This window comes from Fusarium solani (genome assembly GCF_023522795.1).
Source record: "Fusarium solani strain SB1 chromosome Unknown bctg00000002, whole genome shotgun sequence".
NCBI classification, from domain to species: Eukaryota; Fungi; Ascomycota; class Sordariomycetes; order Hypocreales; family Nectriaceae; genus Fusarium; species Fusarium solani.
The window spans coordinates 1,759,534-1,785,822 of record NW_027072155.1 but is presented as its reverse complement, the minus strand read 5'-3'; the positions used below and the strand labels follow the sequence as shown (position 1 = coordinate 1,785,822).

Sequence of the window (26,289 nt, the reverse complement as noted above, 5' to 3'; positions counted from 1 at the left end):
CCACATGGACTAAGACCTAGACTTGGATCCAATGCCGATCGATGTCACCTTGGACCCTGCGCGTGCTATAAATTGTTGAGTCATGGACATCCCAAAAGAATGCCGAGAGAAGCTTGGCTTGACAAGGGTGCATGACATTGCCCCCCAAACATGGGTAGTTCCGTTCAACTCAGGGGCATTTCTGTAGGCGAGTCATTTCTGATCGCTATTGAATTCCCAAAAATGGAAAAGATGTTCAAATTCTGTTTCATCTTGGCTTGTCAGATTGCCAGCAACCGTCAATTCGCCGTCAACACTTCGGCCAAGTGTCAGGTCATTATCTGTGTCGATCATGTGTTGAAAAGATTTGTCAGGAGAATCATACCACTAGTCTAGAATGATTGGGAAAAAGCCACCAAAGGAAGTGAGCACGTCAAGAATCATGTTCATGCGTGTTTTAGAACCCTAGTACAATCGATAAACACGACCTTGCCTACTTAGTGCATGCCAAGACTGTGAGGCTTAAGGAATCTGGGGCGAGGCTGAGTCAAGATTTTGAGCGAAAGTTAAATTAATTGAAATCGGACCCATGATGTAATGAAGCCGGCGCCATGTGACTTCTTTCGATAAGATAAAAGCTCAGGCAAGGCTAGATTGCTTCGATAGGGCCCTGGAGAATGGAAAATGCTTATGGTGAATTGCAATGGGCAGTGAGTGGACAGTGAGTGAACAGTGGGCAGGGCATGGGGACAAGAAGATCAGGAAGAGAACGATCAAGAAGATGGGTCAAGAGCGTCGATCATGATGACTAACAAGGTTCACAAGATAGTCTAGACCCCAGACTATCTGAGTTGATACAGATAAACTTTATCACGAGTGAAGCCATGTCCAAACAGACTTTCAGGCTTGGCGCCAATGCCGTAGGAGGCACGTCTCGATCTGTTCTCACGACAACCATGATCGGGACAAAAGCGCGCATCCCCGCGCCTCTCTGTCCCTCTCTGATTGACCCTCCGTCCACTATCAGTCACCATGGAGTCTCCGCCGAAGCCTTCCTCTCAGCAAGGAGACGCCAACGAGGAGAAGATTAATGCCGTCAAACGCCTGCTCGATGAGACTGAGACAACCCCTGGCAAAGCGACTGCCCTTCTCAACCTCCAAGAATCTACTTCTGAACCAGAATCCGACCAAGACGAAGACGACTCGTCTGACGAGGATGACCCATGGCTCAATGCTGGACCACAGCCCGGAGTTTTCGTGAACCGTGAACACGGCATCTCCGAGGCCGAGGTGTCCAACGGTCATGCCGCAGAGTACTACCAGGAGAGAAACACTCACGACCCTGACTCATGGGAGTATGCGCTAGCTCTGGCTGAACAAGATGATACCGTGGGACACGCCGCGTCAGTGGGCACAAATCCGTGCCTCAGTTGCGTCCTATGCCCATGTCGTCTTCTCACTGCCATTGGAAAGTCGTGTGCCGATATTCCTCGGAATATGCGCAAATCTGGCAAAAATGACACTGAGAAGGGATTTGAAGGTTCCAGAGGGCTTGGTGATGGTGTCGTTGATGTGCAACCCCCGAAGCAGCAACCGATGACACCTAATCGCTTTGAGCTCTATCTCAAGAAGGCTTTGTTCGAAGAAACGGTCAATGTCTCGACTACCGTGGACGAGCCTGGATGGGCCGATGATGCCGACTCTTCAGAGCACAATGTTGTTTTTCCCGGCTGGAATGATCCCGCAGAAGAGTTCAAGTTGAAACCCCAGGGAAAGTTTGTCGCCGAGACCAAGAAAGCTCTGGACGAATTTCTCGAGCATGTCCAGCTCGGTGGCAATCTCTCGGCCATGGGTAATGGAGGCGGTTTCACGTCCACTGGCCTACCGAGCCTTTTGAAGAAGTCATTCACAACGTATGAATGGCTCGGCATGTGGCGAAGCTCCGAAGGGCGGAAGATCAGGATCTCGCGCTCGGCGTTGGGTAACGGTTCTTCCAAGGAGCGTCCCACAACTCCAGGCAAGAAGGATGACAAGCTTGAAGACCTCTCTGAGCAAGAACAAGAGCGGCTGCTTTCCTTGGAGAACGAACTTCTTGGACTGGACAAGTACATGGGCGGCGACAGCGAGTACCTCACGGTCGTCACTTACAGCGACGACTACGTCGGTGCCATCGCCCTCTTCCAAGCCAAGCTATCCCCCGCTCACAAGATCACCACTCTAGACCGCATCGCCATGATATCCGACGTCCCGAGAAAGATCTGCGAAATCCTCCAAGACGAAATCAAGCCGAACCGCTACGTCGTGGGACGAACCAAGCGCAAGGTCAAGTGCTTTGACAGTGGTGAGATGCCTCCGCTGCAGATCATCAAGGTCTCGAACCAAGCGACGCCATGGTCCAGCAGTGGAGGCGGATGGCGCCAAGCTCTGCGGGTGCCCGAGCAGACTACCGAGTATAGCTCGGGTGAAGGGCTGATCGCGACGATCCCCCAGATGATCGGCTTGCTCCACCTGCAGCATCAAACCTTGACCAGGCTTGCATCGTCGCAGGCTTTTGTCTTTGAGAAGCCTATTGATGCTAGTGGGGGGCTGCTTCGTAGGGGTATCTTGCTCAAGGGGCGACCGGAGGGGTTATCGCATATTGGACAGAATACGAGGATTGCCGTCTTGTTTCCGATGGATAGTGCTTGGGCCAGGGAACAATTCTTCTGGGCGTGAGAGTCTCTGATATTCCAGAATCGTACGTGATGATATGTTTCTCGGGCATGACACTGAAGGGCAGTCGCTCAGTTGTCTGCAAGATACTTTTCTCAGGGAGATGCTTAATGGTGGACAAATTTGATAGCAGAAGATACGGTATAAATCGACATGATGAATATACGCAATCATTTATTCATGGCTATATCGTTTGCCGTTGTGGCCGATGGCCTATTTTGGAGTTGTCATTGACGACAACGACAAAGAACACTTCAACACTTTCAGGGCCCTCCTACAACCAAGTGCAGGCGATAATTGGACTACCTCCTTCATGTCGCGCCTTTGCATGGCGCCTATGGGCCTTTGGCCGTTTCCTTGTTAACAACACCAGCTATATGACATGTCGTTTGGGGAACTTTCAATAAGCGGAACATCATACTAGAACATAGGCCACGCCGTTTCATGCGCTCGAATTTCAATGCCGTTACGTGTTGATAACCATATTCCTTGCTACTGTGCGTGGTGACCTATTTGGAGACGTCGCCAAGGATCCGAACGTTATTCATAAATTTGTAGTTCCATTGGTATTCCTCCGCAAAAACTCAGCTCAAGGCAGATTTCGTTCACGAATCCAACCCGTTTGCCTAGTTCTATGGGTTGCGGAAGATTTCCGATCTTCTTGAGGTCCCAGGCGTGCTTTGACCTTCAGTGGACACTGCGAGCAGCGTAGATTAGGTATTTGTCCATGTTCCCATTTTTGAGAGTTTCACTGTCTCACAACATACACGTCGCATGTTGGTGGATAAGACAATCTACCTATATCCCTATGTATTTACAATGTCATTCTTCTAATATCTACAAGGCAGCCGTGCATAGAAAGTAACCGCTGCTTAGTTCTTACGGCAGAGACGGCCAGTCTGCTTCGTCACATAGCTTTCCTGGCCGGTAATGTACCAGCCCTCGCTACCCACAGCAGTAGGCGCCCAGAATACATCCTTGGGGTCAACCTTTTTCTTAATCTTCAACAGACGCTCGTAGTTATCTCCAAAGAAGGACTGGGAGAACTCGGGGTCCATGACGTCGCCCTCGTTGAGGTAGCCGCCGGCGCCGGGGCTGACGTCCTTGAGGCGCTGAACGAGATCGCCGGTGAGCTTCTTGTGAATGGCAGCCACATCGGACTCGGACGTGTCTTCGGTCCAGGTGAGACCGATGATGTTGAACATCATGACGTCACGCCAGGCCGGATTGACGGAGCTCGCGGCCGTGTTGTCGGGCTCATCCGCATTGATGTTGTAGTGAACCAGGAAAGCGCCATCCTCAACGATGGAGCGAACTGTCTGGATAGTCTTGTTCAAGAGCTTCTCGTCTTCCCAGTTTTTGCGAGGCAAGAGGCGCGATCCAGTTCGGGCATAAGGGCTACCGACTCTGGAGACTGGGAAGTGACGAGTCCAAGCCTGGTACAAGCTGTCATGCTCGAAGAACTGGAGCTGGGGATCAACACCCAGGGCAGTCCATTCGTCGATCAGAGGCTGTACAAGCTTCTTGAAATCAGTGAGTTTCATTCCGGGGACCATGAAGGGCAAGCCTCGCCAGGCATAGCCACCTCCGGTGAGTCCAGACATTCGGCAGTAACCGTAGGCCTTGGCAGCGGAGAACTCAGGGTAGCGTCGCCAGTAGGCTTCGATGGCCTTCCAGAAGGTATCGTCCGTAATGTTCATGGCCGTCGTGGTGGTATCCCACGTCATGCCGGAGAAGACTGTCTTCTCGTGGACCTTGACCGTCATCGAGGTGACAACACCCCAAGTAGCTGGGCCGCCGCCACGAAGAGCCCAGAAAAGATCTTTATTCTGAGTCTCATCCGCAGTGATGAAGCGGCCGTCGGGAGTGACGATGTCGACGCTGAGAATCTGGTCGGAACCGAGGCCGTGAATGGGCGTCACAGGAGAGTGACCTCCTCCGGCGGCATAGCCACCGGCGACACCAACAGTCTGGGAAATCACAAGTCAGTCTTAATTCTGAGAAAACAGCCTTCCCAACTTACACGACACTCGCCACCAACAGCGGTGTAGCCTTCGCGCTCAGCAGCCTCGTAAAGCTCGTGTACCACGACGCCGGCCCCGACCTTGAAGGCCGGCCCCTTGTAGCGGCCTCCAGCGGACTTATAATTCTTAATAACTTGAATGTCATTAAGATGATGCGTCCAGAGTGACAAAGCGCCCTCTCCGGTGTTCTTGCCCAGGAAGTCATGACCAGTGTTGCGGACAACGAGACGCAGGTTCGAGTTGCGAGCAAAGTTGATGGCCAGCTGGATTTGGGCCACGTTGGTGATGTTGAGCGAGTACGATGGGAATCCTCCCAGCGTGCAGTTCTTGCCGAGAGCAGCGCCTTGGGGCTCACATGTGGCACCCTCGAAGAGAGGGGACATGACCGAGGAGGGATCCACGACGCTGTTGCAAAGTGTCAACAGAGTATGAGGCTACTGAGGGAATACGGGAATGAAGCTCACTGTGTGTCGGATTTGTTCCAGTTGTCGATGAGGAATTGACACTTGGTCTCGTCATAATGCTCGCCATCGTAGCAGGCAGAACCCAGGGGCACCGTCTTGATCAACGCGCCACCGCTGAGAATGTCCAAGACATTCCAGGCGATGCGGCTGGGATAGAGGGCATCGCCAGGCAACGCCCTGCACTTCTGAGAACTACCGACGGATCGCTTCTCTGAGTTGGAGTCGTCGTCAAAGTAGAACAGCGAGACATTGCTCAATTTGAGGTCCGTGAGATTGGTGAGTACATCCTCAGTCAACTGGATGCTTTCAAAGCCCGTGTGGGAATCACCCGAAGGAGCATCGGCTGCTGGAGCGACATTGGACCTATCGGCGGCTGGCCATGGGATAATTTGATTAGCAAAATAAGCTCTCGCATAGCAAAGCTAATTCTCCACGAGGAATGTCGTAGAAGAAGTAGTGTGACGTACCGACAGTCTTGCCATCGACGGTAATGGTTTGGGCGTTGGAAGAGGACAGGAGGAGGAATGGAGCCACCGAAGCCAACCAACTGGACCACTGGATGAACATTTTGAGAGACGCTGATCTTCTGCAGAACAACGATGCTATCGCGAAAAATGAATTGACGTTGCAGATAAAACTACTTATACGCAACCTCTCATTCGACGACCCGATACCGGCGGAGCAGTAGGATCCTATTCCTGGGAACCATGTGGGCCACACGAGGAGTTCGAAATTGCCGTCCAGGATTCCAGGTTGTTCGTCTAGGCGAGTTTACCGGTTTGCTGAGATGCCTCTGCAGGTTGACCACGAAAGCAGCAGTTTAAGTCGGATATTATGCCGACAGGGAAAGTCAAAGTCTTGGCTTGAATGCTGACAAAGTGCAGACGAATGGAGCATCTCTTCTGCCTCTCCCATATCTGTATATTTTCATTGCCGATCAGCGGGGTAAGACGCTGAAGAATCGACAGGGCTCACTTCTGCGCTCTGGCGAGTCCCCCTTTTGCGCGTTCGTTCATCTATCGATGCATCCTTCAATTTCCGTTCACGCAGGGTCTTGGAGTTGGAGCTGTGGTTCGCGTCGCGGTGTGCAGTGTCATCCAACGAGTTTCGCCGCAGCCGTGAGAAGCTATGAAGTACACCTATTGAACTCCCCAAACACAAAAGGTATCCTCTTACGGGGATGAAATACATACGAAGAGGGATTTCACAGTTTCTGGGCCACGGTACAAGGTCAGACGCCTCAGTTGTCAACGACAAATCGACGACTGGACGTGGCGGATATCACTATCAAGGGAGGCCACGACCGCTCCTTTGTCCACATAGTACGGAGCAAATCTAGGCGCGACATTGCCTCGCGCAGACAAATAATGCCGCAAACTAGCAGTAGCATTTCCCTCCCAGGTTTCTGTCGTCCCAAGTTCCCAGTCCGTGGCTCCGGGTTGTCTGGGTATGGTTTGCCCGCGTGTGTTTCCCTGTCAGGGTGCCGTCGTTACTAGCGTAGGACTCGGGGAACCAAGGTTTCTCCACCAAGTAAGCGTCTGAGGGATACGTGAATAGTCATTGGGCTCGCTAACTCGGGACCTGTTCGCCTGACGAGAGCCTTGACCCACGGGAATCATCCCTGGAGTCGGTTGTGGATGAACCCTGGACGTCAAATGCCCAAACTTGGACGATCTGCTGAAGATCTTTCCGTTCGTCGGGGAACTGGTTCTGCCGTGACTAGGGAGAAGACTAGCATGGGTTGGAAACGAGACGTATTGCACTAAGTCCACTCATGCGAAGTGTGCCAACGGGATAAGGCACGGAGTAAGCATAGGCGATGTTGAGAGAAGGGAGGCAGCCAGACACCGTAAGCACACCAAGGGCCTGGGTGGTTGACCTTCCTGATGGGTCTCTAAAATCGTTGGCATGAGGCTAGAGGTGAGTCAATCGGCATTAGAGAGCGACCTAAGCCGGCGATTCGACCCAATCGACGAGTTAATCAGGGAAGACAATAAGACACAAGATCAAAGTCGTGCTCCGGCAAGGCTCTCTCCGCCATCTTGATCGGCTTCGGGCCCATGAGCGGTCCAAACTTCTGATCAGCAAACTGTAGGCTCTCGCGCCATCATCAAATGCAGATGCCAGCTGAGGATTGCGCTGATCCCTTCCTCCAGGATCCCAAGTGTCGCAACCCTCGTCGAGAGTGAATCCTACAGTCCTGCAACCTGCGAACGGTTCTCTGCAGGGTTGCCTCGTCTAGACAGTAAGTTAGTAAAGTGGGTTTGATACATGTAAGGGGCATGCAGCTGGACATCTCGAGCACACAATCTGACATTTTTCTTTGTTAAGATCGCTCGAACCCCTTCCCCGGACGATGGATCTTCCATCCTGCGATCGTCTCACCTGATACTGAAGGGAACGACTTGGAAATCGAACGACCTCTGACGACTCTATCTTTGTATGCGCAAATGCGATCTAGATGGATGGATGGCTCGACTCTTGAGCTGAGGGGCGCTGGACCCGGACCGTACCCAGATGTTGCCAAGATTCCTACACCGTCGCTGCAGCGGACGGGACTGTTCATCATCTTTTTCTTCCCTGCCATGTCGACGGTGATTTTCGCCCTCCGGGCTTACACTCGCATCACGATGCGTACTCTGGGCTTAGGTGCGTCTTCGATCTTATCAGGAGAGACGAGGATTGTTTCTGTCAACTATTCGAACGTTCTTTATGCTGACTTTCTACTCAAGATGATTGGCTTTGCGGTGGAGCACTGGTAAGAGGCTACACGAGTGCTATCAATGAGTTTTCGTTGTGCTAATTCACTTGGCCTAGGTCTCCTCGATCTTGGTGTCGTCGACTTTGTTCATGTGTATGTCCTTGTCCTTCTGTACAATACACCCATCCGCTCACAACGTATGCGCAATTAGTCTTCAAGCTCAACTATTACGGCTGGGAGGACGACAAGGTCCCAGATTTCGACCCCAGTGCAGGTCTTTGGTGGAATTTCGTCGAGCAACTATGCTATAATCCCGTCCTCGCGCTCGTCAAATGCTCGATCCTGGTCTTCCTCCTACGTCTGCAAGGACACGACAAGACCATCTTCAGGGTCATCTGGGGGCTGATTATTGCCACGGTCCTTCACGCGATTGCCATCTTTTTCGGTGCCCTGTTCCAGTGTGTGCCGATAGAGACAAACTGGCACCCTGAGCTGAGAAAAGAGCCCGATACCAGATGCATCGACAACAGCTTCCACATCATTCAGTCATCGTTGACAATACTGATGGACGTAATGGTTCTGGCGTTGCCGTTCTGGATTTTCTTGGGCCTTCGAATGCCGCGCGGAGTAAAGGTGGCGGTACTGGGCATCTTCGCCATTGGCGCTTTGTAAGCGGATAGAAATCACCTCTGACTTGATATCACGATACTAATCACTATGTTGACGCAGTGTCCCAATCGTCGCCATAATCCGACTCGTCAACATCTACAGGCTACTATACTTGAACGAAAAGGCCCGACACCACAACATCGCCTACGTTTGGACAGCCGTCGAGGTTAATCTTGCTATTATATCCTGCTCCATGCCCGCCCTCCGACCGCTCTTTAGTCGCTGGTACCCTAAGCTCTTTGGCAACAACTCGGACAAGTCAAGCGAGAAACATTACGGCAGCAGCTGGTTGGCATTCTCCAACGCCAATTCGAAACGGTCACGGACTGGGAACCGCGAGGGCCGTTCGGCGGGCTTCATGCTCAACGATCTGCACCCGTCGCGGAAGCACGCACATACTGAGATTCGCGGCGTATCCCCGACCGGATCTGAGGAGGAGATTATGACATATGATGGTATCTTGCGGACCACTAATGTCAATGTTGTTTATGAAGATGCGAAGCGAAGCGAGGTTGGCTCCAGCGTATCGAATGAGACATACCCCGAACGCGTGGAGGCAAGGAATGTGGCATAATATCGCGATAATGGAGTTTTGGATGAGAGGATAGATAATCACCACCTATGTTCTACGGATGAGAAATTAATCAACGCCCACCTATACCTTCTTGCATCTGATGTCGTTGCAAGGATGTGCCTCAAAAGTAATAAGTCAATAGAGACAGGTGTAATTCATCTCTTTCATCCCAACGCCATCTGGGAACTGACCGAGCTCCTCGACAGGCTGGCTCGCTTCATTATAAGACATGCAGTACCAGCAAGCAGTATCGCCTCAAGGAGTCAATATCGTTCAATGCCGCCAAGTTGATAGAATAGTCCCAGAGACTTGCACTTTAGCCTGCGAATTCGGGAATGCGTTGCGGGAAAACTTGTCGGCGATCTAGACAGCTTAACCCTAACTACTTACAGTAAGTCGCTGAGGAAAATGAAACTTTCGTCAGTTATTGGTTATTATTAATGAATCGGTTAATGGGAGGAGAAGTCGACTCTTTATTTATATTATTCACTCGTCAGCGGGAAAAATAATGATCCGAGTTGACGGGTTTAACAGTGATAGAATTACGGAAAACAGGAATCAATCGTCCTCAAAACGAGACCCAATGGGGTTCCAGCTAGTGTCTTTATGTCTGTATTGAGGCGCGACAGGCGCAACTCGCCATATTGGTAGCGCTTGTCGACCCTTTGCATCGTGTCCGAGTCGATACGATCGAGAAAGCCGCATAGAAAAGTGCTCCATGCTTCCCAATTAATATCAGCTGGAATGATGCCTTTCTCTTGTGCAATGCGAAAGTCGCTTTTATAGCCGACTAGCCAGGCGTACGACAGGAGCAGGCCGCACGTGCTTTTGTGAAGGTATTGATTTTGGCAGAGCTCCTGGGACCAGTATTCATACTCAACAAGATAATATTACGGGCCCAAATCTGGGCCTTCGTAAGAAGATTCAGGGCCCAAAAAGCGGACCAGCCCCTGGCTAACTCAGCCCAACTCAGGGCAAGCTCAGCGGCAGCTCAGCTTAGAGCAGCAGGAGCTCAGCTCTAGACACGGAAATGGATTTTGGTACGCTTGAGTTTCGTCTCCGAGTATTCTGGTAATCCACTTGTTCTGTGTTACTGCACGATTATTCACAGTAGAACAATTCGTAAATTATCTCACCTGTCCTGTCCTTTGTCGTTGTTTACTTACTGTCGCTTACTCTCCGTGTCCACAGTCTTTTGTTCATGAGAGATCAGATGACACAAATGTGCAGAAGAGCCCAGAGGCAGAGCGCAACAGCTCTGATCATTTACTATGATATAAAGGCGTGCAACAACTTGATTCATCATTCCAAAATCCTATCCCCATACTCGCCACCTTCCGTCCTTACCCTAATCGGGCCGGACACACTTTGTTATCAAGATGCCACTGCGAACAATCCAAGAGACCTTGACGGGCCAAGTTCCCGCTTTCGTGCTCGATGTCAACGCACCCATCAACCCGAGACCTGTGCAAACATGGATGATGGTTGATCCCAAAGACGTCATGTACTGGCAAGGCTTTAACTTGGTCAACCTCAGAAACGCCTATGGTCACATTTTAGACCTTCCATGTCCAACATGCCCAGTGTCTGATGCACATCCTCGATTCCTCATCCAAACCCTCGATGAGCTCAAGCAGCATGGCATTGAGGCTCTACATCATCTTCTTCAACGCCCCCTTCAGTATGCCATCTCCAAGCTCAAGCAGAGTCTCGTTTGCTCCAAGCACGATGTTTTGTGTGACTATAAGGCGCCCCATACTCAAATTGACTGGATTTGGGGCGTCTTTTATGCCATGGATGATACGAATTTTGTCGTTAGCTGCTCTCGGCTGTCCAATACATTTACCTCGGAGGATCTACGTCTGAAGAAGCCAGACGCTATCTACACTCTCCGGCAGCTTGCCACATACGCTGCCATCGGTAAGACGCGATACGGCTTCATTCTCACTGACAAGGAAGTCGTCATTGTTCGCTTCCACGTGAAAAGTCAAAATGTTGAAGAGTATGCAGCCGGGTGGGTGGCAATTCCATGGAAAGAAACCGGTATGTACACTCTGACGGCCCCCTTGGCTGTATTTTCTCTGATCATGATGAGTTTGAACGATGACCATCGTCAAATTGTGGTTGGCAACAACACGCTTCCCCTTGATGCTTGGATAAGAGAGAAACTCTGGGATGGAAAGGTCATCTTCTATCACCATCTCTCGGGACGGTGTGTGAACAAGTTGCCAGAGGGCGTTCGCTTTTACTGGGAGTCGAAGAAGAAGAAGAAGAAGAAGAAGAGGTCCGCTGTGTCGCACGTCATAACGCTCGCTCGAGGTTTGACCGAGCCTTTATGGAACATCAATGAATAGAAGTGAGACGAGTGGATGAGCTGGGATGAGAGATAGAGACACTAATAAAGAGAATCAAGTTGCAGAAAGAGGCATAGGGGGTCTAATGAGATAAGAATTTTGAAGGGAAATGTCTTGGTGGCGACAGATGATCACAATATTGCAAAGGAAAGAATCATAAAGGATAACCTAATTACTATTGTTTGGACATATTTGATTTTTCGCAATTACACGCGGGAAAGAGAACCAACACCAGTGACTTGTTCTCAAAGGCATAATAAGCTTTCAGTAGGATCAAAATGAAAACAGGTACATGGCCCAAGGGAGACAAGATAGATGCTTAGTCGAAAACAAGTGTGCTGGCCTCCATGGCCCCCTTGACCTTGATCGGACCCGACTTGTTCTTCCTGTACACGAAAATCGCCAACTTGGACGTGCCTCGCAGACTGTCCTGATTGTTGAAGAACTCGACAGTAATCGGGATAGGCCTGTTCTGCGAGTGGTAACTGTAGCACTTGTCGATGACGCCTCCCAGCTGGACAGGCAAGGACTGGCCCCATTGGACGTGGAAGATGTGCAGTTGGTCGCGCTCCCCGGGTATGAGCTGACTCCTTGCGACGTTCAGCTCGTTTGTTGTGGATTCTAGCCTCATCTTGACGTTGTCTCTGTCCCGCGCGTTGTCGTCTCGTTCGGCTGTACGGGTTTGGAGTTGTCCCCTGACATTGTTCAGCTCCTGCTCAATCACAACCCTCCTGTTCTCAGCCTCAGCAGCCTGTCTCTCCTTTGTCTTGAGCTGACTTGTGAGAGTTTGATTCAGGCTATCACGGCTGGCCTCGGCTTGCTGAGCCTTGCTCATCGCCTCGGCAATCTTAGCATCACACTCTGCTCGCAGCTTGTCGACCTCGGCTCTCTGTTTCTCAAGTTCCTTCCTCATTTCCTCGTAGCTTTGAGTGACTTGAATCTTGCTGGAGACCCAATTTGCGTCGTCGGATGGCGCTGCTGGGATAAACCCACTCAACCCAAGTTGGGCCTGCATGCCGACAGAAGGTGCCGTGGTGATTGGGGCGTAGTTGGGCTTGGCCACAGGCATGACATCCTTCCAGACCTCTGCGGGAAGCAGGGTGGCAAAGTTGAAGTCCTTCTTGGAAACAGGTTCTTCGTCATCCAATTCGACGACCCCGTCGGAATCGGAAGCTGACGCCACATGGACGGCCACCTCGGTGGCCTCTGAACCTGCCAATTTGCCCAAGGCTCGCTGGATGATGGCGGTGACCTTGTCAGAGCGATGCAATGCTGCCCAGCTGCCCTGACGCCTGAGGACGCTGGGATCTCGGCTGAGGACATTGATAGCCGTGATGATCTTCGATTGTTCCTCTCGCAAGGCAGACCGGACGCTAAGCAGGGTCTCCATCGACGTATCGAGGGCGTCCTTGACACCCATGCGAGGTTCAAAACCGTCCCGGTCGTCAATGATGTTTTGAAGATCCTTCAGAAGCATCTTATAGTCCATATAGCTGTCAAACAACTCGGCAGTGTAGCTGCTGACCTGGTCGTACTCCAGGGCCTTGAACATCTTGTTGTGCGACCACTCGACGAAGGATCTGTTAGACTTGTACTTTGTCAAGATGGCCCAAGTGCGCTGTGGGCACTCCGAAACTCTCTTGGGGAATGCAGCGGCGGCTGCAAAGACAGAGCTGACGTCCCAAAGCGTGGTCTCTGTTGATTGTTAGCGTCTGGAAATTCTAATGATGTAGTTGCGTATTTACCATCCTTAACCTGGCCGCCACCCATCCATGCGACACTGACATGGCTTTCCGTGTTCTTCAAAGCCGTAGAAAGCTCGGTTGAAGAGTCGGAGCCGTAAGTGTTCAGAGTAAGCCCTTCGGCTGCCTTATCCTTGGCATCAAGGCCGGACTTGATGGCCTTGACCGTCGACTCAACCCGGCTCCTGTCAAGTACCTTCAGAGAAATGATGCCAGTAAACTCTCCACCCTTGATGAAGCCCGAGATGTACGAGTCACCGTACGACTCGTTGAAGAGTGTGGAACCAGGCTCGATGCCATCGATGTGTTGGAATTCGGCATTCTCCTTGATGACGGTCGTCTGGTTTGTGACCTTGACGGTGACGACAATGTTGAGGTCGGCCGTCTTGAAGGTAGTCTCGTCAATGGTTGAGCTTGATCCGCTGACTGCGACTGTGCCCTTTTTGATGGAAGAGCAGTACGAGACGTTCATACCCTCAACTACATCACTGAGCTTCTCAACAACTCTTGCTGAGTAAGACACAATCTATAGAAGATGTTAGACTTTCAGTTACACTGCCCTTCGTCGTGATACGTACCTGGGCGGGACTCTCGATAGTCTTTGTCTGGTTCTGTTCGCCCTGGTCGGCTGACTTGACCAGGACGGCGCCGTCGATACAAAGCTCATGCGCTGCGAAGCGAGGTTAGACTCTTCTCGACAGTTTCGAGACACTGGACCTACTATAAGAATTGAAGCTGTAAACTACGTTAGTAAATAGACTCTCATATTGAAGCAAACTCCAACATACCCTTGTCCGATGCGCATGGCATCATTGTAGGGCGCTAGTATCATGCTCATGGTGAAATCTGTGGCAAACGAGAGGTTGAGCTGATGTTGAGTGGTAGAGGGAAGAAATGCTTGATGTCATGAGGGAGCACTTAAAGCCCGGGCGGCATGGTTCAGCTTATATCTCGAATAGCTATTTACACATGTAAGCTCGAATACGATGGAAAGCAAGATGTTCATTCCACATAGCCGAAGAGCCTAGAACCATCCCGCTGCATAGGGGCGAGCTGAGTTGAAACGTGGCGCCTAGAATATTAGCTGAACAGTGTTTAAATTTCGGATGATAGTCTGAAATACCCTGCCTAGATTCGAATTGAATACAGGGAATGGGAGTCTGGAACTGCAATTATGCATGGATGCAGTCGCTGGATTGCTTGGCTGCTTGCTTTTAAGTATCCCAGCCCCAAAGAGGTCGGCCTAGACCGTGCCTAGCCTAATTGTTACTGGTTACTTGCCGAGATGTTTACGGTGAGAATCTCGAATCCCGGCGAGCTAGTCAATGGCGAAAGGTTTAGCTTGTTGACCCCAGCACTTCGTATCTGCAGAAGCGGAGCTAGCGAGATCTATCCTTGCTTCCCCACACGTAGCCACCATAACAAGGACTCGGATCTATTATTATGTATTTCGAAGGACATAGGGTAGACTCGAACAGAAAGTAAAAGAGACAGTATTTGTCTTGAGCATGCAAGAGGCTTGGTTTTAGTGATCGGCACATTCTCAGCCGCATTGCTGACATACGGGCTATCTGCTATGATTAACTACCTCCTTGATTGTATCGAAAACCCTCGAAGATTAGACATCGTACGTCTTCGATGATTATGGCTCGTTCCGTGAGACATCGCAAACTTTTTCGCATCGAATGTAAACACACATGACCCTGACTGCATGAGTGGCTTGCAGATGGACCATCTAGACTTGGAGCTGAAAGTTGGAGAGACGATATTGCCAAGAATATTGCCACGTCATGTAGGATTAGGTTTCGTTTCTCCGTCCATACAACCATAATTATAAGCTTGTCGTTAATAAACATTGACGTTCTCGACAGGATCAAGAGACTAGATGGCCGGTGTGGCTGGCTGGCCGTTCCGTGTCTCGGACTATCCTGAACCATTGGCAGCCCACAGCACTAGATCGGCGCCATGCGCCATAGCCGCACTCGCCTATTGAAGCGGAATTGTGAACCCTGTCGCCGGCAGGTTACAAAGAGGTCTGTTTATTCTATGTCTGAAGGCACAAATACGAGATGGTCCGGAATCCAAAGTGGTTGATATATGAATCTGCTCTCAACCCCTTCCTCAAACCAAACCACCGTCCTTGTATCACTATCACGCAACACCCCATCTTTTATCTCCCAGTATGGCTCCCAAGATCGACAACAGCCCGCTCACTGTAAAGCGGGATCCGGATGACCTTCCCGGTTCTCCGTTGCCGCGTGAGTGTCCAGCTGAGTATGAGACTAGAGCAAGATAACTAATCTCGTGTGACCTGACTAGAGGGCACAAAATCGACACAGCCGTCTACATCTCAGGGAACAGAATCTACACATCCATCCACTACCCAAACACCGGAACCCACGCCGGGATCTACTTCCCAGGGAACCGGGTCTACACAGACACCTACCTCTCAGGGAACTGGACCTACTGGACCCAAGGTTGTTTCTACCCCTGCTGTGAAGCCCACTGGCGACAAGGAGCAGCCTACTTCTGGAGGCAAAGTTGTGTCTGCCCCGGTTTCAAAACATGCTGGTGACGTGGATGAGCCAGAGCCAGAGCCAGAGGAGGAAGACAAACCTACAGAGGAGAACAAGCCAGCGGGTGAGAAAGAAAAGGAGCCAACGGCAGCTGAAAAGGCAGCAGCTCTAGCTAAGGAAGCGGAGATCGACAAGGCAAAGGATCTGGTAAGTCTCGCAGTCACATTGCAATAAAACGCATAACTGACCAATTCAGGGCGTCAAGGACCTCGTCGACTCATCGAAAACCGCAAAGAAGTTTGAGTCAACGGAGAGAAAGTCGCAAGCGGAGGATGTCACCGTGGGATCCGGAATTGTGGAAGGGGACAAGTAAGTCTCCCCAGTTCCCTCTTTAGAATCATTATTAACGCACCCCAATCAGACATGCTGGTCAGTTGAGTGCGGAAGAATGGGAGCACGTGCTGGAAAACTGCGGCGCCATGTATGGCTGGTGCATCGACCGCACCAAGAATCGCATTACTCGTGCTCCGAGACCTGGTAAGTTGACCTCATAAATGTTAAATATCCCAAACTGACAGACCCGTAGCTTTCCAGCTGAAAACACAGCCGGGTGAGGGTGACACTGCGGAGACGGGATCAAAACTGCGGCCTTCCTTTAGTGTCAACGATAGCTCCCGCATCGACGTCTTGGTCAGCGCTCACGAGTTCGAAGAGAGCATGGCAGAGAATGACTTCAGTGCCCAATCTACCGAAGGCTCTGTGACTGGAGGTTTTGGCGGCTTTGGAGGATCGGTCAGCGCGGGCTACGCCACGTCGAAGTCGATCTCAACAGCGACATCTACCAACACCTACAGCAAGACCATGATCGCTAAGTTCCTGGTATGTGCCTCTGTCCTTTACTCCGCGATCATACTCCTAACTGATACAGTGTCCGAGAGCGGATGTGTATCTGCATGCTGCCACTTTGGAAGCAACACCTGAACTGAAGGCTGCCATCGAAAAGGTGAGGAAGACAAAGAACATCAAGGACTTGCGTCAGCTCCAGAGCGATTTTGGATATCTGTTCTGCCGCCGTGTCACCATGGGCGGGCGGCTTCAGACAAAGAAGATTATGGAGGAGACGACAAAGACCTCGGAGCAGGAACAGAAGCAGTCCATGAAGGTATCTGTCGGAGTTGCTGTGACCACGCCGTGGGTCAGCTCAACCGTCAAGCACACGAAGGAGTCCGGAAGTGCAAGCTCCTCATCGACGACAGACAAGAGGCAGGAGGAGCAGCATTTCTTTGAGGCCACAGGCGGCGATACACTTCTCGCGACAAAGTAGGTGGACCGGGCATTCATGTTACAATTGATGCTAACCATGGCCGCAGCCCTACTGCATGGGCCCCGACTGTCGGTAACCACAAGAACTGGCGTGTCATCGAGGTAAGCAACTCTTATTCACAATTAGCCATATACTAACACGATGTACTAGAGAGACTCTCTCACCTTGATGGTCGACGCCATCGCCAGTATGGACGGCCTCCAAGATGTCAAGGCGATCTTCGCTGGAGCTGTGCCTGTCCTGAGCAAGTATCTCGAGTTCTCGGACTCTCTTGACAAGAAGATCCGCCTCCGACTTACGTCGCCCAACAACGGGCTGTCCCTGTCTTATCTCAAAGACAGTGCCCAGAACGACGCTTGGGCACCTCCGCAGTACTATCTCGGACATAGACCCATGTGGTACACCACGCCCAGAGCCATGGCCATCGACCAAAACTTCTGGGGCAACCCACATGTCGTAGGAAAGGAGCTAGAGCCGCTCTTCTCGCCAAGAAGGTATCACCAACGCCCGGTTCCCAGCTATCCCCGAGCTAAATACTGACTCTCCTCTTCCAGTTACCGGGCACCCGCAATATATGGGTATGCTACTAACAAGGTGGGTGAAGCCGATTTTGGCACAGCGTACAATGAACAGTTCGCCAGCACGGTTTGGAGCATTGTCGCGCCGTACGATGAGGCTTTGTGCCACGAATCTCGAGTCATTCTGCGATCTGAAACTCTGCAGTCCGAGAGTGTCTTGACCCATACTGTAAGTCAATGAACATTTGGTCATCCAACAACACTCCTAATGACTGTTGAAGGAAGCAAGTGGCAAGACCGAAAACCTGAAGACATCCCTGCCGTCAACTCCCGCCTCATCCCTCATGATCTTCCGCAACCAGCAAGGCGTCTTCCTCCCCGGTATGTCCGACGATGACGGAATCCAAATCTGGCGCATTCTCAAAAAGGGTGCAGCACCCGGAGACAAGATCAACATCAAGGAAGGCGACCAAGTTCGCCTCGCCTGGCGGTTTAGCGACCAGACGTCTGGCTACAGGGACTTTACCGACGACGTCTTTGGGCGTCGGCGTACCAGCCCTCCCGAAGGAATGGAGGACGTCACACTGTACATGAAGCTCCCTTGGCCGCGGTTCGAGCCCCTTACCAGCCAACCCGACCAGCAGACGACACTGCCAAATGCCCTCCTGATGAGTGAGAATTTCCAAGACAGCGATCAGCCAGCTCAGCTCGGTCCCGTCAACACTGTCTACGCAAAGAAAACCCTGAAGCAGGATAGCCAGACTTTTGCGCTCCAGGATTGCACTTTCCGCTTGGATTTGGTGTCGAACCAGGGCCAAGGCGACGTGAATGATTATCTACTCCTAGGCATCATCCAAGATGCCCTCAAGTTCGACGTCAGCGTCGCAACGGCGAATTGGATCGAAAACATCAGGCGTCAGCAGGAGACGGCATCTCAAGTCAATCGCCAGAAACTAGTGAGCCAGCAGAACGCATCCAACGTTGCATTAGGCCTCAGACAGGCGGTATGTTGTCCCCAAAGCCCAGGTATTACGGCCTCAAGCTAACATAGAGTCCTCCTCTTAGGTTCTTGGTCCGATTACCCGGACGGGTTCGAACCAGGTTGCTTCTACAGTGGCCAATGCCGTGCGAGCTTGAGCCAAGCCGCTGATAGAAACCTGTGACTATTGCCGTTTGGCTGAGTATGGGTTGCTTCATAGTGTTAATGTGGCCAATAACCTCCCAAAGGCTCGCACCATAAGAACATCATAATAAGTAGTACACCTATGTCCCAGTGCTTAATAGTATAGGCTAGGTTTCAACACCTTGCATGTTCACAACAATGTGTTATTATAGCTGAGAATCCGATACCGTGAATAAGTGCTGCTCAGATACCAGGGGACGAAAGTATGCTGCTCAAGTCCTGCCGCTCGGGTTCCTAGAAGCCATCAGTCGGACAATATTCCGGATTCGTGCCCCGTCAAAGAGCAGTTCCTCGATGGCATTTTCCGTCTCCTGCAACGTGTCGTAGCCCCTGGTGGACTGGCGGGCTAGCAACTGCGCCAAGGAAGTGTCGCCAATGTTCTCACGGTAGAAACGATGAGCGTCACGCGCGATTTCCAGCATCTGCTCCAGAATCCCGTCCTTGAAGGGTGAGCTAGGCCGAGGCGTGTGATACATGATGTCCCATATAGCATACCATTTTTCAAACTCGCTCACCCTTCGCCTACTGGCTTTCATGACCAGCTTGTATTCCGCCTCGTCGAGATAGGATTCAGCGTCACGCTGGCCCTCCTGGTCCTGATTCCACAGGTGATAACGCTTCAGGTGCTGCAACATGTAGTTTACATTTTTGAGCTGAAGTAGGCTGCAGCATTCATGTCGGAAAGGGTCGAATTTGTGAAAGGGGCATGCCCACCAGCGTTCCTCATTAGACCCCCGCTCAGTGACCCTCGGATTTCTTCTTTCCGCAAAAATGGCGCCAACTCCAGCACTGTCAATGGATTCAGACGGGCTAAGGAGACTTAAGCTGCCTGCTGCTGTGGAAGGACCGCGCCCTGGTACCAACCCCTGACAGACCCTGCCCCCGACCCCAGCCCACAGGCGGTCTGACCTCGCCCAAGCCTGGAGCTGACTTGGACCTCTGTTCGAGACCTGCCTGGAGATGCCCGAAACCGCGTTGTCGAGTTGAGAGGAAGGCCCGGCGTAGGATACGCCAAGGCTGACATCAGCAGCAAGAAGTTCCTGCGTGATTTGGGCTCCGTCGCATGATGCTTCAGGGTCGTTCCAGCCGCGTTGCCTTGGACCATCTTCAATGTAGTGCAGCCAACAGTGCCAAGGGCTCGTCACCTGATTTCCATTGGGTCGGTAGAATTGCTCGCTTGGGTAACATCCAGCCCTTAGCAGATACCGGACAGTTTCCAACCGTCTGATACCGGAACATGCGCTCTGAAAGCCCAAGTTCATTGTTTGCAAATGTCGAAGCAGTGGTCGGCACGTAGCGTGGTAGAGCAATGGTAAACCAGTCATCCGGGACGAAGATAGGCCAAACATGTCTTGGTTTACCCGGAATGCCGGCTGACATCCAGACATTGTCATCCCCTCCCCATCGTCAGGGGGCGAGGCGCCTGTGCAATCCTCAAGCCAGGTATCTTCCCTAGAACACAGGCAGTGCGATAGATCATTTGGCTGCTCAAAAGCAAACTTTAAGAGCCTCGTCATCCCCATTTCGGCCGCAAGAGCAACCCCGATAGAGAGGTCATGGTTGAAATGACGACAGCGCGCCCGGTGTAGTGCCCCTTGCCTCGCTTCATCCCAAAACGGACCATAACAGCTTCCTTGGAAAATAGCCTGGAGTCTAGAAAGGTTGGCTGCCACGATGGATGGCGAGTCTTCGTCCATCTCGGAATAGTAGATATGAAGCAGGGCATTGTTGATGCAGATGTTCTTGTGGGCCATGTCTCTTTGCTGCCCCATGCCTGCGACCTCGATCCAAAGCGTTGATAGAATGGCGTGAGAGTGGAATGCATCATCGTCGATTTGCATCCACTCTGAGTCCCATACATCCGGAGTGCAAAGGAACTCGTAAACGGAACGATGCATGAAGACGACGCTCGAGTCTAGAAAAAGGTCGTGCACTTCGTTCTCGCAGACACATATCATGTTGGACTCGTTGGTGGATGTGACACGCTGAATCTCAACTAGACCATAACACCGGCTTCGTAAGCGCCCTTCCATCATTTGACATTTGATCCTTTTTTGATGGATAGACAACTCTGGCGCACTGGGTTCATCCCAGCCAGATCGAAAGCCCCGTCGCTCACTCAGAGCAAGCCCAAGCGTCGGGATAGAACCAACGTCCTCCTTCGTCTGGTTGTCGAATACGAGACGCAGCAGCCTCACGCTCTCGTTTCTGTACCTGGGGTCAATCCTGTGGAGCATGTGCCTGAAAAGTTCTTCAAGCTCTGGGGGGATTCTGTGGACTCGAAGTTTGAGATCCGAGATACTGTCGAATGCAGCAAAGCCTTCCAGCACTGAACGACATGCGAGGACAACCCAGAGAAACACGCCAGAAGACTTCAAATTGAAGTCCCGTATAAGCTCACTAGAACCTTTCGGATCTTCCAGGGCCAACCTGGTCATGTATGGGTGGTGTGTGATTGTGTCATCGACATAGTTCTCAATGTCTCGTCTCGTGAGATCTTGGAGATTCATCTTGGGTTTCCCTTGGAAAGCTGCGACGAAATCAGACAGAGGTCGGCTAGACACTAGGATCTTGACGCCATCCAGCTTCCCTAGCTCTTCGATAAAAGCTGCGGCATCAATGGGTCTCCCATCGTACTCGTCGAGTCCATCGATGAACAAGAAAAGCTTTCCCGACTGACTCTTAGCAAAGTCCAAAAGCCCTGTTTGCATTTCGCGTACAGATGGCATCGAGATTTCTTCCTTCGGGTCGTCCTCCGTCGCAAGCGCTTCCTTCCACATCTTGGGCATCACAGTCTCAATCAAGTCAGGGTGTTGACTGAGGACTTGATACAGGAGCCCACGAAACAGTCCCTCCTGGGACTTCTGCTCGGGCATCCCCAGCTGATAAAAGAAGAAGTCAATGAGAGTGAGGTCTGAGGCAGCGGCCCATTCCTTCAATAGCTTTTGCGTTCGTGAGTGGCCATGGAGATATTTCATCAGCGTCGATTTGCCACTACCCGCTTTGCCAGCCAGCCAGTATAGGCCCGAGTTTTCCTTCCGCAGCCAGTCGCACAGATTGTTCCATTCCTGGGCTTGATCGGGAGGGTTCAAGGCCCAGGAAAACGTCCCTGCATGGGCGCCGCTCACGGTTTCCCTTCGATCTTCGATTCGTCTAAACCACAGTCGCTGAAGAATCCGATTCTGGTTTGCAGTACGAATAGCTCGTTTGACTGCCTCCAGGACATACGGTATACCAGGGGCCGCCTTGAAAATCAGCTTGAGGTGTGGGATGCTCCTTATGTCGACGAGATCTTCTTCAGTCAACGTTAAAGTCGACCTGGTATTGTTGTTGTCCGGGACCAGGGTGTCAAGTCGTGAGTTAAAGTAAAAGAGCTCCTGGATCAACTGGTCAAACTTGTCTTTGTCGCGTACAACCCAGCACCACCTGTCTTTCACTTTGAAGCTCTTGGTTTCCGTGCCTCCTTCTGGAGTACTGCTACTCAAATTGAGCTTTTCGAAATTTCGAAGAAGGCGCTCCATCCGCGGTGTGCTAGCCTTGGTTGTGTCATCAATGAACGAGGTCTCGCCGATGCTTAGGTCGCGACGCTCAAGTCCGTATCGGGTTTGCAGAGCCTTGCCTTCCCCTAGCAGAGTCTTGATGCTCGACAGGACCCCAGCGACTGTTGCGTTTAGAGTTTCATCATCCAAACGTTTGTCCCATTCCTGTGGCTTTACCAAGCCGACACGGTCTGCCCACTGGAAAAAGAGCATTTTCTCGACATCGAGCTTCGTCTCCAGCAATGCTGCGTCCTTGCCGAGAGACCTCGCCGCCGAAATCATTGAGTAGAGGTCGATGCAATCTTTGAAAGTGCCAATGAGGGCCACCGCCCCGACCGTAAGCCCTGCAATATCCATGGTGACGTATAGATACTGTCCTGTTGACCGTAAGGTAGGGACAATCGGGAAGAAATATGTCGACGAGAGAGGAGCTGTTGGTACAATTGAAAATGTCTTTTCAGATCGCCTGCTTTTCATATTACCTAGGCAGAAACCCAAGGCCGCAGCGAATGCCCAAAGGGCTATGCCCCCTGGTTCGCAGCCCAATGTGGCGCTTCATCGCGGCAGGCTGTGGCCAAGGGCGTATGGAGAATGAGTTGTCAACCATGGCGCTCTATGACTTGTGACAGCCATGAATTGTGCCTCGTGAGGATGGCTTGAAACAGAGTTGCTGGTTGGTTGCAACCGGTGATCATGATAACACGCAAATGCGGATGATGGCTGGCCTCGGTTGTTCTCTCTGTCTGCGCCTCTCCTGCGGTTTCCGTTGGGTCGCTCAGAAGCCCACCCACCACCGCTTCTTCGAGCCCTTGGCCAAGCGCCCCTTCTTGGCCATGGATCGAGCTGAAAAGATGACCGCATGTGCTGCGCCATAAATGACAGCAGCACAGCCCACCCCTTCTGCTCTCCTGCGGTTTCTCTCTTGTCCCAAGTCAGGTGACTTCACCAAACCCTCCCTCGACTACGCGAAAGCATCAAGCAGGTATTTTCCCCACTGCGAGAGCACTATTAGGTTGTTGTTTTTTATCACAGAATCTTATCTTTACTTTAGTATTATGTCTAAACCTGCCGTGGGGGAAGTTCGGGGCTTTCAACAGTCGGGAGCTACCTACTGAGTTAGGGGGAAAACGTGCAGGGCTGTTTTGGGCCATTGGGCAATTTCTTGTATGTAGAAAAGGATCAGTAGCGGCCACGCCTCGGATCATCATCATCACCTTCGTCACGGTCAATGAGAAAGGAGTAGCTTTTTGGGCTCTTTCTTAGGCCAAATCTTCATTGCTATCAATTGATTAATTGCCCTTGCCATTTTATTTTGTATTTGCCTCATCAAGAAGTGTGTGAGATCCCTCTTTTGAAAGTCCCCGAAAATCACGAAAACATTCTCATCTGGCTGTGGTTGGGTGTGTTCTGGTTCCTCCAACAAACTACAATCAGGTTAGGTCCCCTTCTCGTATACCGAAGTGAATTGTCTTGTCGCGGTTGAGAAGACATTGACGTCTTGCCCCAATTAAATAGGATGGGATTGAGCTACAGCCCTAATTGTAATATTACTATCCCTTGAGACCTACTTGATAATCTCCAACAATCAAATAAAGTAACCAAGCTGCAAACAATTCATCTCACCTAACCCAAGCCTTTGTCAAGTATCGAGGGCAGCTCACGCAATTAGCTTGGAAACATCAAGAAGCCGTCCATTCACAGCACACAGAAAGGCTCGAAAACGTCCTGCAATCAAGGTAAAGCACAAGCCATCGTAAGTCACCTTGCACAGGATACTGTCACACCTTTCCTGAACCTCTAGGTAACTCCCAGCACCGTGTCTATTGTTAGTTCTTGACTCATCGGTCTGGCTTATTGCTTGCATTTAAGTCCTTTGTTCTGCCAATCCATGCTCGTCACATGCTTTTTCATCTTTGTCTCTCCATCCTTGTGGCGGCATGGTCAAGCCGCAAAGGCCAACACACTAAAGCCCAAGTTGAACAACCCCTCATTTGGTTTTCTTGTTCTACGAGACACTTGCCTGCTCCCTTGCTTGGTCCATCCCCGTCTGTCGTCAGTTCTCCTGGGAAAGCCTGCAGATGGCCATTCTTGGTGTGCCATTCAGGTTGGCTCAGGTGTTTGTCTGAGCTCTCTAAATACGCGCTGTTTTCCGACTCTTTGATATCCAACACAACCAAACTCCCCTCCACTTATCGAAATGTCTTTTATCGAAATGTGCGTCAAGGTGCCTACCGCGTCCTCGTCGACCTCTCGACAAGCTGCGGAGGCTGTTCAGAGTGCCTCCCCTGCGCCTGCCGAGTCCTCGTCGACGACGCCTCCACAAGCCGGGATGCCTGCTCACACGGTGCCGCCTCTCGTCCGACTACGAGTTTGGCACTTTTCCAAGGCAGGCAGAAACCTTGCATTCACCCGCTCCCTTACCGAGAAACTTTCCAAGGTCGATCTTCCGGGCTGGCTCGTCCAACCAACAAACTCTGCCTCTGTTGGGAGCAACCGCAGGGATGAGTTTGTGCCCGCTGTGGTGAGTATCTAGTAACCCGAAAGTCACTTGGACATTGCTCATCCTTCTTGCCGTTTAGGTTGATTTCAAATATCAGCCCGTGTTCCGGGGGGGCATGACACAGCCCCCGAAGAGCTCCTGCGGGTGTTCTTTCATCAGACTCTGCCACCCATCATCCGAGACTTCTTCGATGAGACTGGCAAGGAAGCGCAATTTCTAACCATGTTTCCTCTTGGAGAATCCATCAATCGCTACGCTATTACCAAGTACACACATTCGCGACTTCTTCAGGCCTTGGTCGTGGACCCCGATGTTGTGGCCGGAATCATGCAAGTGCCCTATGCCATTTAAAGACCGCTCATGCTAATATAGGTAACCGTTAGCCATCAGATTTCCAACGTGGATGAATACACTCGCAAACTTGCTTACAAGCGCATCGGAGATCTTGCTATCATGGCTGTCCAAGGACGTGACTTGCAAGACGAGTGGCTCGGGCTCGGGACATGGCTCTCTAGGAAGGCTGTAACAGCAGGGGTAGCAACATCTCCGTCGTATATGAGTCCAAAGGTCGAGGCTAACCCTACGCGATAGGTTGTGAAGGTGGTTTCCAAAAGCCGGAGGCAGACATCATACGACAGATCTTCCGCCGCTTTCAAGTGCTATCAGGAGCTTGAAAACGCTCTTGAGCTGGACTGCAAGAAGCTTTTTGAGCCGGGCGGTGAGTTTAATGACAGTTCTCTCAAACACATGCTCACTGAAACAGCCGTTGGAAACCAGGATCTGTATCTCAGCATCGCTCAGATGGCCATCGCTTTCCAGATTGTCCCATTCTACAGAAAAGAGCGAGAACAGTACCTAAAGCGGTTCTTCAGGACGACTAGCCGCATCATCTGCTTCGCATCCCCTTTCTTGTCGTTGATCGCATGCGTTTACTTCTGGAACAAGCGTAGACAATTCGATGAGCTCGGTTGGGATTGGGCGATGGACAAGTGGGGTTATTTTGATCAAAGGTATCAGTACACGATTTACTGGAAGAACAGTCTCGGCATGGTGCTCTTCTCGCTCTTGGTTGTGCTGATCAACTTTATCGAATATCACTCCCTCAGATTCTGTAAGACATTTCTCATTCGACCTTTATCACGCATCACCCGCATCGTTTACTGACACGTCGTTTCTGTAGTCAACAAGAGAACCGACAGGAAGATCAATGATCTGAGGGTCACCCAGGGCGCCTTGGCGGCCAAGTTCTGCGTTCGGGTGCTCAAGATGCCGCCAGAGATCATGACCGCGACCGAGCGCCAGACGGTTCTGTACTCTTTGGGCGTCAATTTTCATGACGAGACCCCGGAGACACAGGGCCGGTGCCTCGATGCGTTTCTCGCCAAGTTGGGTTAGTGTTGGGGTCACGGAGACAGAGAAGGGGGCTGATGGGCATGTTCATTTTTGTTCCTGTAATTCAGTAACTTCGCTTTTGACATTGCGGATTGCTT

General features: G+C 51.4%; 8 protein-coding genes across 8 annotated transcripts; 5 read left to right on the top strand and 3 right to left on the bottom strand.

Annotated features, from left to right (window-relative positions):
- Window positions 1-1,011: 1,011 nt before the first annotated feature.
- MRS44_004528 (uncharacterized protein) lies at window positions 1,012-2,694 on the top strand (the record flags this gene model as incomplete). The annotated part of the gene is made up of 1 exon (XM_046283942.2): window positions 1,012-2,694. One exon carries the CDS (start codon window positions 1,012-1,014, stop codon window positions 2,692-2,694), a length of 1,683 nt encoding a protein of 560 aa, XP_046136339.1.
- Window positions 2,695-3,563: 869 nt separating this feature from the next.
- On the bottom strand, window positions 3,564-5,746 carry MRS44_004527 (uncharacterized protein; the record flags this gene model as incomplete). The annotated part of the gene is made up of 4 exons (XM_065622236.1): window positions 3,564-4,661; window positions 4,715-5,120; window positions 5,180-5,585; window positions 5,647-5,746. 4 exons carry the CDS (start codon window positions 5,744-5,746, stop codon window positions 3,564-3,566), a joined length of 2,010 nt encoding a protein of 669 aa, XP_065478308.1.
- Window positions 5,747-7,629: 1,883 nt separating this feature from the next.
- Window positions 7,630-9,123, top strand: MRS44_004526 (uncharacterized protein; the record flags this gene model as incomplete). The annotated part of the gene is made up of 5 exons (XM_046279951.2): window positions 7,630-7,828; window positions 7,912-7,937; window positions 7,997-8,033; window positions 8,092-8,548; window positions 8,610-9,123. 5 exons carry the CDS (start codon window positions 7,630-7,632, stop codon window positions 9,121-9,123), a joined length of 1,233 nt encoding a protein of 410 aa, XP_046136341.2.
- Window positions 9,124-10,502: 1,379 nt separating this feature from the next.
- MRS44_004525 (uncharacterized protein) lies at window positions 10,503-11,477 on the top strand (the record flags this gene model as incomplete). Its single annotated transcript, XM_046273641.1, has 1 exon — window positions 10,503-11,477. The coding sequence occupies one exon, from the start codon at window positions 10,503-10,505 to the stop codon at window positions 11,475-11,477; it is 975 nt and encodes a 324-aa protein (XP_046136342.1).
- Window positions 11,478-11,796: 319 nt separating this feature from the next.
- Window positions 11,797-14,057, bottom strand: MRS44_004524 (uncharacterized protein; the record flags this gene model as incomplete). The annotated part of the gene is made up of 5 exons (XM_046283943.2): window positions 11,797-13,172; window positions 13,223-13,745; window positions 13,798-13,889; window positions 13,941-13,954; window positions 14,008-14,057. 5 exons carry the CDS (start codon window positions 14,055-14,057, stop codon window positions 11,797-11,799), a joined length of 2,055 nt encoding a protein of 684 aa, XP_046136343.1.
- Window positions 14,058-15,401: 1,344 nt separating this feature from the next.
- MRS44_004523 (uncharacterized protein) lies at window positions 15,402-18,714 on the top strand (the record flags this gene model as incomplete). The annotated part of the gene is made up of 11 exons (XM_046283225.2): window positions 15,402-15,477; window positions 15,539-15,942; window positions 15,992-16,104; window positions 16,157-16,272; window positions 16,322-16,614; window positions 16,664-17,055; window positions 17,106-17,160; window positions 17,210-17,553; window positions 17,614-17,806; window positions 17,859-18,581; window positions 18,643-18,714. 11 exons carry the CDS (start codon window positions 15,402-15,404, stop codon window positions 18,712-18,714), a joined length of 2,781 nt encoding a protein of 926 aa, XP_046136344.1.
- Window positions 18,715-18,972: 258 nt separating this feature from the next.
- MRS44_004522 (uncharacterized protein) lies at window positions 18,973-22,656 on the bottom strand (the record flags this gene model as incomplete). Its single annotated transcript, XM_065622235.1, has 1 exon — window positions 18,973-22,656. The coding sequence occupies one exon, from the start codon at window positions 22,654-22,656 to the stop codon at window positions 18,973-18,975; it is 3,684 nt and encodes a 1,227-aa protein (XP_065478307.1).
- A 1,855-nt stretch (window positions 22,657-24,511) lies between these two features.
- Window positions 24,512-26,194, top strand: MRS44_004521 (uncharacterized protein; the record flags this gene model as incomplete). Its single annotated transcript, XM_065622234.1, has 5 exons — window positions 24,512-24,820; window positions 25,172-25,333; window positions 25,391-25,517; window positions 25,563-25,910; window positions 25,980-26,194. 5 exons carry the CDS (start codon window positions 24,512-24,514, stop codon window positions 26,192-26,194), a joined length of 1,161 nt encoding a protein of 386 aa, XP_065478306.1.
- Window positions 26,195-26,289: the final 95 nt, after the last annotated feature.